This window comes from Eurosta solidaginis, chromosome 1 (assembly GCF_040869045.1).
Source record: "Eurosta solidaginis isolate ZX-2024a chromosome 1, ASM4086904v1, whole genome shotgun sequence".
NCBI lineage: Eukaryota > Metazoa > Arthropoda > Insecta > Diptera > Tephritidae > Eurosta > Eurosta solidaginis.
Window position 1 is genome coordinate 119,101,964 of NC_090319.1, and position 12,404 is coordinate 119,114,367.

Below are 12,404 nucleotides of genomic sequence, written 5' to 3' on the forward strand. Positions count from 1 at the left end.
TGAAAGTTATAGCCAATAAAGTTATAGGCTCGCGAGTGTCCAAAGGTGGGAAACCCAGTATTTTGCCCTACTCGCTATTTTGGTGTGTCCGGGGAAAATCTTGTGTGCACTCATTCCTAGATCTTCGAGATCTACCAGGGAAATTGTATGACTTCCCAGGTATTTTCCCTTTTGTCTTTTTTGTAACACTGTGTTATCTGTGAGTGTTGATAGCCTGCTATACTGTCCGGAAAGTGAGTTTTGAATAAGAGCTTACATGCTTCCGGCTCCTTTGTGTAGCTCCCATCTGTCAGATTGTTAATTACATTTCCTCTCACAATGTTCTCTCCAGGTAAAGCCCTCTTAGATCACCGAAGGTCTTCGTTTTTTTTGTAGGGTAGACCGATTCTGTACGGATCCCAATCGCCCGTAGCTCTTGCTCTATTAAAGAGCTTCCTAGTTTGGCATCTCAGCTGTTGTATACGTATCTTTCCTTGTGGGCAACTTCCATTGAAATCAGTTTTAATGTCTGAGTGGAACTGTTCAGCTTCCTTCTCAGGCATCTTCAATTACAAAGCTGAAGATTTTCCAGTTTATTTTCCTAGGTTTTCTAAAAGCTACACTGTGCTAAGGCTAGTGACCAATATCGAATTAAATGTGTTTATAGTCCGGTATATCGTGAGATGATAATCCGCATCACAGCAGAGGATCCAGGATAGACTACTTTGCTGACAGTACACTATGAAGGCTTTTGATTCAGATGTTGGGGTCATTCCCCCCTAACCCGGGAAGTATGCGGAGGCTAGGACCTCCTCCTGTTCATCTCTTAGGTTGGAATTATTGTCCACACTGCTGCTACCAAATAAGCCGGCATAAACTGTAAAAGTGGAAGAAACGTTAAAGCTTAAAATCATCGCTTCTGGGGTCCGAGAGCTGGTGGAGAGCATATGTTACCTTACCGTCAGTAATATTAAGGCCTTTTACTGCGCCATGTAGAATCCAGGGCTCCTCACACTTTCTTTAATGAATTTCATGTATGGGTCATCTGATGCTACTTTGGCGTGGTGAAGGTTCGTCTGAAGGCATTTAAGACGCCTTGATTTTTGGGCGTTTATTATTAGGAGAGACACTACATGCGGTCTTTGCGGCCACGAGTAGCCACATCCATGCCCTGTGTAAAGGCCTATCCGTCTACGCCGTTCGTTCTTGACCCTTTTCCCTTCCATCGGTCTGGGTTCTCAAGAAGTGTTGGCCTAGTTTGCCCGATAGTCCCGCATGCTGCTTTATTTTGGCTTTGAGCTACATAGTTTTTTGGGAGGTGCCCTCTTGATTCTGTATAACCTACCGTTCATCCGTAGGCGTTCCATTAGGTAACTGCCTGCTGGTTACCTTCAACGTCTTTGAACAGAAGGGTTTCTCGTTGTCTACCCTATCATTCCCCTCAACTTTGTTATCATTTCCGCTAGCATTATCAGTTACCAGGGGCAGGTGTGGCTTAGTTTTAGGCCTTAGTTTGACCTTACTAAACCCCCAAAAAATTTAATTACTGCACTGTCTGATTTTTTCAGCAGACAGCGGAGCGACGGCTATCGATACCTCCGCTATCCGATTAAGGATTCTCCAGTCCTTGGTCTACAAACCCAAATTTTGTGCCAAAGCCATTCTTAAGCTCCGGCGTGGTATGTCAGCATCAGAGATCACCTTCAGTTTTGCGCCCTTCCATGGCGCTAACTCTGGGGCGATGTCCTTTATCCGCTCCGGGGTAGTAGCATCTCTGCAGGTGATAGAAACCCTACCGGGGCGAAGTGTACAGCCATTAAAAGTGGGCTTTACAGCACCATCTTGTCTTATCACCTCTCCCAGGATGGCTTTGTGTATGGTGCTCAGTTCCTCCGAAGACCAGTCCGTAGCTGAATAGTCAGGTGGGGTTATGCCCAGTTACAGTTGGAGAGATGCTTTGTGTTATGTGGAGACACACCGAATTGAGAACGTTTAACGCGAATGACTGGAGCCATTCTGGATAAGTAAGAACAACTTAACCTGTTTCAGTATCCGGATCTCAGAGAAGCCATGCTATGACACGCGCATCTCCCTAAGAAGTTTGTGTGCTTCTGCTGTGATGTCTGAAAACGGTTTAATTAACGGGATTCATTGAGCTGCTCCGAGCAGTTGTCCGTTAGGATGACCTGGTTGGAATTAATTTAGTAGGTACTTCTCGTTCGGCATATCATTACCCTGTATAAAATGTAGCACTCCCGCCTCGCTTTGTCGATGGTACTAGACCGTCATAAGAGATATTGCGTGGCAGCTCTGAGCTCGAAGTTTTGTCAGGCCTGCAACTTTCCCTAGAGGGGGTAGTGTCGACGGAAGCACATACGTTATACGTCAACAGCAGTATTTCTTTAACTCCTCCCCCAGTACTGCCAGCAAGCGACTATAGGATCTTGTTGTGACTCATTACTATGAATCAAATTGCTGATTCATTTGTGTTAAAGCCGATACTATGATGAAATGCTGCACCCAGAAGTTTTGGGTGTTCGATAGTTGATAATTTTATGCCATCAGCTTGAATGTTAACTTGTCACACCTTATATGGCAGGTCTGCTTTACCGCGACAATCTCTATTTTGTTAAATTGCTGATTCATTTGTGTTAAAGCCGATACTATGATGAAATGCTGCACCCAGAAGTTTTGGGTGTTCGATAGTTGATAATCTGGGCGAAAAAAGAAATTCATTTAGCCATGTCCGTCCGTCCGTCCGTAAACACGATAACTTGAGTGAATTTTGAGGTATCTTGATGAAATTTGGTATGTAGGTTCCTGGGCACTCACTCAGATCGCTATTTAAAATGAACGAAATGGGACCATAACCACGCCCACTTTTTCGATATCGAAAATTTCGAAAAACAAAAGAAGTGCGATAATTCATTACCAAATACGGCTAAAGCGATGAAACTTGGTAGGTGGGGCATTATGACGCAGAATAGACAGTCGAAGAAATGGCAGTCGTTCAAGATATCATGATGAAATTTGGCAGGAACGTTACTCCTATTACTATATGTACTATACTATAGCTAAATAAAAATTAGCAAAATCGGATTACGAACACGCCCACTTTTTAAAAAAAAATTTTTTTAAAAGTCAAATTTTAACAAAAAATTGAATATTTTTACAGTATATAAGTAAATTATGTCAACATTCAACTCCATTAGTGATATGGTGCAACAAAATACAAAAATACAAGAAAATTTCCAAATGGGCGTAATTCCGCCCTTTTTCATTTAATTTGTCTAGAATACTTTTAATGCCATAAGTCGAGCAAAAATTTACCAACCCTTATGAAATTTGGTAGGGGCATAGATTCTGTATATAATATAACTGTTTTCTGTGAAAATGGGCGAAATCGGTTGAAGCCACGCCCAGTTTTTATACACAGTCGACCGTCTGTCCTTCCGCTCGGCCGTTTACACGATAACTTGAGCAAAAATCGATATATCTTTACTAAACTCAGTTCTCGTACTTATCTGAACTCACTTTGTATTGGTGTAAAAAATCGACGAAATCGGACTATGACCACGCCCACTTTTTTGATATCGAAAGTTACGAAAAATCAAAAAAAATGCCATAATTCTATACTAAATACGAAAAAAGGGATGAAACATGGCAATTGGATTGGTTTATTGACGCAAAACATAACTTTGGGAAAAACTTTGTAAAATGGGTGTCACACCTACCATATTAAGTAGAAGAAAATGAAAAAGTTCTGCAGGGCGAAATCAAAAGCCCTTGAAATCTTGGCAGGAACAGTATCGTGGTATTATATATAAAAATAAATTAGCGGTACCCGACAGATGATGTTCTTGGTCACCCTGGTCCACATTTTGGTCGATATCTCGAAAACTCCTTCACATATACAACAAAGGGCTACTCCCTTTTAAAACCCTCATTAGTACCTTTAATTTGATACCCCTATCGTACAAACACGTTATAGAGTCACCCCTGGTCTACTTTTATGTCATCTCGAAAAGTCGGCCACCTATAGAACTAAGGCCCACTCCCTTTTAAAATACTCATTAACACCTTTCATTTAATACCCATATCGTACAACGCATTCTAGAGTCACCCCTGGTCTACTTTTATGTCGATATCTCGAAAAGGCGACCACCTATAGAACTAAGGCCCACTCCCTTTTAAAATACTCATTAACACCTTTCATTTGATACCCATATCGTACAACGCATTCTAGAGTCACCCCTGTAGTGGAATTTACTAACATTTGCCATCGCTTTATTTGCGAATCGATAACTATAACGATTTCGTTATTCAATAACTATTTTCTATCGATATTCGTTTATCGACGATCAGCTGTGTCGTTAAATAAACGGCAAGTAAATTGGCTGCGTTAAAAATATTTCTGACAATTTTAGTTAAAAAAGAAAATCGTAACTTTAATTAAATACTTTCAAACACGAAAAGCTGCTTTATTTATAAATCAAATGACATTTGAGTACTTGGCGTACGTTTTATCACAAAATGAAGAATTACTTAGTCCATCGCCAGTGGTTCATAGAGAAGTAGATGACCCATTCCACTTGAATGCAACGGAGTTTCTTAAGCCGTACCGACTAACCCTAGGCTCATGATATTATTTCTCAACTTGATGGTCAATTAAGGGGTACAAGAATAACTGCGATATCAACAGAGAAAAAAAATTAATACCGCATTTACTTAGCATTTGTTAAAATATGTAAAAACTTTTAAAAGCAGTTAGTATGTAGAATTTATTTTATTTTTGGCACAATTTTTGTGCCGTTCCCATTTTTTAGGTTTCGTTAAGCTGTGCTGCCACCTTTCTACTATTAAAACGAAATTTAAATGTCATTTATTTCGATTCGTTAAAACTAAGTTAGTGAATAGCACAATCGATAAGGCAAGCGACAAAATCGTTAATTAAAATCTTGACAAATCGCATCGTTTTAAGTTATTGAATTCCGCTACTGGTCTACTTTTATGTCGATATCTCGAAAAGGCGACTACCTATAGAACTTAGGCCCACTTATCTTTAAAATACTCATTAACACCTTTCATTTGATACCCATATCGTATAAACTAATTCTAGAGTCACCCCTGGTCCACCTTTATGGCGATATCTGAAAAGGCGTACTCCTATAAAACTAAGGCCCACTCCCTTTTAAAATACTCATTAACACCTTTCATTTGATACCCATATCGTACAAACACATTCACCTATAGAACTAAGGCCCACTGTCTTTTAAAACACTCATTAACACCTTTCATTTGATACCCATATCGTACAAACACATTCTAGAGTCCCCCCTGGTCCACCTTTATGGCGATATCTCGAAAAGGCGTCCACCTATAGAACTAAGGCCCACTCCCTTTTAAAATACTTATTAACACCTTTCATTTGATACCCATATCGTACAAATGTATTCTAGAGTCACTCCTGGTCCACCTTTATGGCGAAATCTCGAAAAGGCGTCTCTATAGAAATAAGGCCCACTCCCTTCTAAAATACTCATTAACACCTTTCATTTGATACCCATATCGTACAAACGCATTCTAGAGTCACCCCTGGTCCACCTTTATGGTGATATCTCGGAAAGGCGTCCACCTATAGAACTAAGGCTCAATCTCTTTTAAAATACTCATTACCACCTTTCATTTGATACCCATGTCATCGTACAGACACATTCTAGAGTCGCCCCTGGTCCACCTTTATGGCGCCATTCTGAAATGGCGTCCACCTATAGAACTATGGCCCACTCCCTTTTAAAATACTCTTTAATACCTTCCATTTGATACCCATGTGATACAAACACATTCCACATGATGATTTTCCCTTATTTTGTCTCCAAAGCTCTCAGCTTAGTATGTAATGTTCGGTTACACCCAAACTTAGCCTTCCTTACTTGTTTTCATTTCATTTACTTCCTGTTGTTGTTGTTGTTGTAGCAATGCTCGCCCCACCTAATAGCCGCGACCGATCACAAATTGTCATCAATATCCTCTAACGGGAGTCCAAGGAAACTTGCCGTTTCAACAGGGGTGGACCATAAGGAAAGGGGTGTTAGAGGCGTTGGTTCCACATTACAATTCAAGAGATGGTTGGTGTCATGTGGGGACACATTGCAAGCGGGGCATACATTTTGTATGTCAGGGTTGATTCTGGATAGGTAAGAGTTTAACCTGTTACAGTATCCAGAACGAAGTTGAGCAAGAGTGACACGCGTTTCCCTGGGGAGTATGCGTTCCTCTTCCGCAAGTTTTGGATAATTTTCGTTAAGTACTGGATTCACCGGGCAATTCCCGGCATAAAGGTCCGACGCCTGTTTATGGAGTTCACCAAGGACCTGCTTGTGTTTTTTTCACTTCATACGGCTGGGTTCTCAGGTGCCGTATTTCCTCAAAATGCTTACGGAGATGACTCCTTAAGCCCCTAGGCGGTGCTGGTTCATCAATCAGATGTCTGTTGGGATGCCCAGGTTTCTGGGTATTCAACAGGAACTGTTTGGTCAGCATCTCATTTCTCTCCCTGATGGGGAGTATTCTCGCCTCATTATGCAGATGGTGTTCTGGGGACATAAGAAGACAGACCGTGGCGATTCTGAGAGCAGTATTTTGGCAGGCCTGTAGTTTCTTCCAGTGGGTAGGTTTTAGGCTTGGCGACCATATGGGTGACGCGTAGCACGTAATCGGCTGGCTAATTGCTTTGATGTAGTCATGAGCGTTTCTTTATCTTTTCCCCAAGTACTGCCAGCGAGGGATTTGAGGATTTTGTTACGGCTCTGAATTCTCGGAACAATTGCGGCTGCGTGCTCACCAAAATGTAGATCCTGATCAAACGTCACACCCAAGATTTTGGGGTGTCGGACAGTCGGTAGCGTAGTGCCATCGACGTGGATGTTCAAAATGGTCGACATTTGGGGCGTCCATGTTGTAAATAAGGTCGCGGAAGATTTAGTCGGTGATAATGCCAGGTTTCGCGAGGCGAAAAAACTGGAGAGATCAGGGAGGTAGCCGTTTATTTTATTGCATAGCGCATCGATCTTTGGGCCTGGGCCTGTGGCCATTATTGTGCAGTCATCGGCGTAGGAAACGATTGTGACTCCTTCCGGTGGTGAAGGTAGCTTAGATATGTAGAAATTAAACAAAAGTGGGGATAGGACACCACCCTGTGGCACCCCCTGTTTAATTCTCCTTGGTTTTGATGTTTCGTTTCTAAATTGCACCGATGCCTGCCGACCACCCAGATAATTTGCGGTCCACCTTTTAAGACATGGGGGAAGGGTAGACCCTTCCAGGTCCTGCAGTAACGAGCCATGGTTGACCGTATCAAAAGCTTTTGATAGGTCTAGCGCTACGAGTACTGTTCTATGGTGGGGGTATTGATTTAAACCGCAATTTATCTGGGTGCTAATGGCATTCAGCGCGGTGGTAGTGCTATGGAGTTTTCTGAAGCCATGCTGATGAGGGGCTAGCTGCAAATTTGCTTGGAAATAAGGGAGCAGAATGGCTTCAAGCGTCTTTGCCACTGGCGATAGGAGAGATATCGGACGATACGACTCACCTATGTTAGCTGGTTTCCCAGGCTTTAGTAGCCACCTTGGCCATTTTCCATTTCTCAGGTATGACAAAGGTGGAAAGAGACATATTGAAGACATGTGCTAAATATTTGAACCCCTCTTTCCCTAGGTTTTTAAGCATCGGCATGGCTATGCCGTCTGGGCCCACTGCTTTGGATGGTTTAGCACGACCAATGGCGTCCTCAACCTCTTTAGCGGTGATGGTGATTGGTGACGCGCTGAATTTGTGTTTATGTGCGCGTCTATTGACTCTCCGTCTATCTTTGTCGACCGTAGGATGCATTATATATTGTCGGCAGAAAGCGCTCGCGCATTTTTTCGCGTCCGACAGCACTTTGTCGCCAAAGGCGATGGAAACTTTGTCTTTGTGCTTAGTCGGATTCGATAGGGACTTTACGGTGGACCAAAGTTTACCCACACCGGTAGAGAGGTTACAACCTCTTAGGGGCTCCTCCCATTTCGCCCGCTTGTGTTCATCTACAAGCAATCTGATGCGTTGGTTTATATCCCTTATTTGGGGGTCGCCTGGGTCAAGCTGTCTTATAAGGTCACGTTCTCTCGCTAAGCTTGCGGCCTCCGCCGGGAAGTGGGGCCGGATTTCGGGAATTCTCCCGGCGGGAATGAAATGTGCCGAGGCGGATTTAATGACCTTACGGAAGGCACGCTCCCCTTGGCGGGCATCAGTCGGGATAGGGAGGGCAGCTAGGCGGCTGTCTGTAAAGGATTTATATTCTTCCCACTTTCCTTTTTCGAAGTTTATGAAAGTGCGTTTTTCAGTGACGATGAAGTCGGCGTTACGCTCAAGCGAAATAAGTATGGGCAGGTGGTCGGATGCCAATGTTACCATCGGCTGCCAGTTGACGCAGTTTACGAGTTCTGCACTCACGATTGAGATATCTGGCGAGCTGTGACAGCTTCCTACCATACGTGTGGGGGCGTCTCCGTTTATTGTGCAGAACGTCGTTTCTTCTATTTGATCCGCCAACATCTCACCCCTACTGTCGGCCCGCAAGTTTGATGCCATAGATCATGATGGGCATTGAAATCGCCTAAGATAATGCGATTGTTGCCAGTGAGTAAGGCCCTGATATTAGGGCGGTATCCACTGGGGCAACAGGTGGCAGGAGGGATGTAGATGTTGATGATTTCTAGGTTTGCATCGCCTGACCGGACAGATAGGCCTTGACGTTCTAAGACATTATCCCTGCGGTCGATGCCAGGATCAAATATACAATATTGCACAGAGTGGTGTATGATAAACGCGAGACCGCCTCCATTTCCGCTTTCGCGGTCTTTCCTGTGGACGTTATACCCAGAGCAGATCTTCAATGCAGATCTTGCTGTGAGTTTAGTCCCTTGAATCGCAGCAATGCGGATGTTGTGCCGCTTCATGAAATAGACTATCTCCGTAATCTTCCCAGTTAGTCCATTACAGTTTAACTGCAGAATTCTGAAGTGCATAAGGGGAGACGTCGCCACTCTGGGGGTAAGTGACGGGTGACTACGCCTGGGTTGGGGAAGGCCAGGACGCAATTGCTGTTGTGGCCCTAGTACTGGGCGTCCTTGGGCAAGCATTGGGGTACCCGGATGATTTGGGTTTGCGGCCTGGCAACATGGCGCGATGAAACCCGTCGGGGGGTTGCCGTCGCGGAGACCAGAACATCTAGGGAAGTGGCACCACCCAAGGCAGGAGCTGCATTGGGCGGATGTCGCAAACATATATATTCTGTGCTGGCAAACGGTGCAAACGCAGGTAGGGACTAAGAGTCTGTTTCCCTGACCTACACGATTGATGCCGGAAAAGAGGGAGGGAGAAGACGGGGGCAGGGGCTGCTGCTCAGCATTGCTTCCGACTCTACAACGAAGATTGTAGTTATGAGTGGTCGCAGCTGTTTGAGTTGTTGGCGCCGTGGGGCGCGAGCAGCAGCGGGTACTTGTTGTGGCTTGCTGAGCAGCGGGGCTGCTGGAAGGTAGGGGGGGGGGGGGAGCTTAGACGTAGACTACGGGACGCCCTTGGGCGTGAACAGCAAGGAGCCACAAAAGATTTATAAAAGTTACGTGGACGTCGGGTTTTGGGATCAAGCCCAGAACAACCTGTCCGATGCAACCATCCCTTGCACGAGACACACTGAGCAGAGTATGACCGTCCTAAAAAGATTCTTTTCCGGCAGATGCAGCAAAACCATTTCTAAGGACCGGGGTCAGGAGACGGACCCGGATTGGATTCGATGCCTTCCCGGAGTAAGAGAATATGGAGCAGTCCTGCTGCAAGGAGCTGCTGGGAGGATGACAATTTGTGGGAGGGACGAAACAAATTAGATGGGGTCACACTGAAATGACAGTCCTTGGTCGGGAAAAATCCCGAGTCGCTCCGGTACATAGAACCGACTGCCTTGGGAAGCGTCATTTACTTCCTCGGACGTTATTGCAATACACCGTGCCATATAGGCATAGGAAATAACATGTTTATTACTTTGGATCACATAAAATATACTTTTAAATTTATATACCTTTAGATCGATAAACTTCAGTGTACTTTGAAATTTTGGTGTAATTTTTTTAAGTTTTTCAGTTACATTGCCAGAAATTTCTTTTGCTATATTGTTTTGTGAAAATTTAACGTACAAATTGCATTTATTTCCTAAAATTCCAAAATTTTGTATTGCTATGTAAGAGAAATATTTATGTATTTATTAAAAATGCATTTTATTCCTAATATAATTTATAAATCTCTAATTATAGCTCCACCTTATTGACTACAATTATAACTTCTCCTACCCATCAATCCGCATTCGTCCGTCTGGTTGCACAAATGAAGACTTTAGTCAAAATTCAACAAACAGCAAAAGAACAAACGCATAGTCGGACTACTAAAAATATCGATGACTACAAGATGCAACACGCACGTCGTAGTCGCCCCTCAGAAACAGGTGTTTCATTAAAAATGTCTCAGCACGGCAAGTCTTCACTCAATTTGCCATTGACGCAAATTGTTCTACGCAGTCGGAAAGAATCATTTCTGCACTTGAAGGGCCACAATTTACCTACTGATATAGTTAAAAAGGGGGAAAATGATGTTACTAAAGCCGAAGGTACGAAGCTGACATCCACTCTACCCTTACACGTTTTGACAAAGAAAGGTAAACGTAACCCAACTAAGTCAAGAGTCATAAATATTGTTGCATTTGCACAGAAAGGCTCTACGGAAAAAACGAATAAAAATAAAATGGAAGGCAAAAGTAATGTGGTTAGTGATATCGGTCCTAACTCAGAAAGCAAACATAAACAGCGCAAGCGAAAAAGTATGGAGATTTCAAGTTCTACAAATAAAGTACAGAGCTCCGAAATTAATGAAAAGAAGAACGATCCTACAGAGCCAGATGTATTGCCCCCGCTACGGAAAAGTGCACGACTTTCAAAAGATGGAAGCACTGATTTATTGATTGACACCGTGAAACGAGTTGCGGTGAAGAAAAGAAAGCTACAAAGCTTCAACAAACGTTTATCTGATTCCTTTTCTCCACCAATGACGCGGTCCCGTCTGAAAGAACTATTGCAGCAACACTCTATTACGTCGGAGAGCAGCAGCAGAGTACAGTGAAATGTTTAGACCACTTAATATGGCTATCAAAAAAACAAAAACCTACAGTATATAGTACTATTTTTTTGTTGCGTATTGAGTGATGGTAGTGCTATGTTAAGTTAAATAGAGATGAATAAGGTCATATAAGATTCGTATGAAGAAATATCGCGAAAAAAGTTAAGGATACGTATGTCACTGCTACTGATCCAAATGTTAACGCAGTCAAATGATCGAAACTTGTTTCAAATTTGTACATGACATTTGTTTTAAGTTAAAGCTAATATATTTCTGTCTGCAGTTTGAATTTATACACTACTATTCTTAATTTACGTGTAATAAATCATATATCGCTGAAATGCTTTGCTTTTACTTTAATCTAAATATATTAAGTTTTCTTTTTTGGAAGGAATTTTCGCTTCAAAAATTTTGACTTATTGAATTTATATTTTGGGGAAATATTAAAAATTCGAAATACAACGAAAATTACTAACGTAAGTAGAATGGCAAGTGCCGACAAGTGCGACAACCTTTGTCCCGGCGCGGTAAAGTTCGTCATCTTTCGGAAGTGTCTTCACAGCTTAATTTGTTTTGAAGCTCGAGTACAAAGTAAGCCGTCAATTGTCTTGCTCTAAATTCTTTTTTGTTCTGTCATTCGGCTATCTGGAAACTTCACCAATGTGGTCCCCGCAAAAGTTTTGTTTTTTGCATTTTCCAGGAGTGAAATATGCAACTTAGTAATTTTTTTCACATAAACTGTAAGATGAATATCGATGGACCTTTAAATAAAAATAAATGTAAGGCGAAATAAACTTCGAAGAGATTTTAGGCCGAGCTTCTCTTCCGATTTGAGTCGTTCTCCTTTTTTAATTTTTCCTATAAATTAGCGGGACGGGACCTAATTGTTTTATGCCGACTCCGAACGGCATCTGCAAAGCCAGATTAGTTTTCACTGAGAGCTTTTCATGGTAGAAATACACTCGGAGAGCTTGCCAAACACTGCCGAGGGGCGACCCCGCTTAGAAAAGTTATCTTCAAATTAAAAAACTTGTTTCTAAAATTTTTATGTTGCTTTGCCTGGGCGTGAACCAAGGATCTGCGATGTGGTAGGCGGAGCACGCTACCATCACACCACGGCGGCCGCCGATGGACCTTTACTGGATTTAATATGAGAGATTCATCTTTTGGGTATATTTGATGTTGGCTTCCATAAGTAAGGCCTTGCTAAACTATTAAGT

General features: G+C 42.7%; 1 protein-coding gene across 2 annotated transcripts in view; it reads left to right on the plus strand.

Annotated features, from left to right (window-relative positions):
• Positions 1-11,525, plus strand: part of LOC137236760 (uncharacterized) — a 111,527-nt gene extending 100,002 nt beyond the window's left edge. For both annotated transcript variants that reach the window (XM_067759746.1, XM_067759747.1), the window contains exon 4: positions 10,329-11,525. In XM_067759746.1, coding sequence (XP_067615847.1) covers positions 10,329-11,187 — 859 coding nt within the window. In that variant the 3' untranslated portion in view covers positions 11,188-11,525. The remainder of the gene's footprint in view (positions 1-10,328) is intronic.
• Positions 11,526-12,404: the final 879 nt, after the last annotated feature.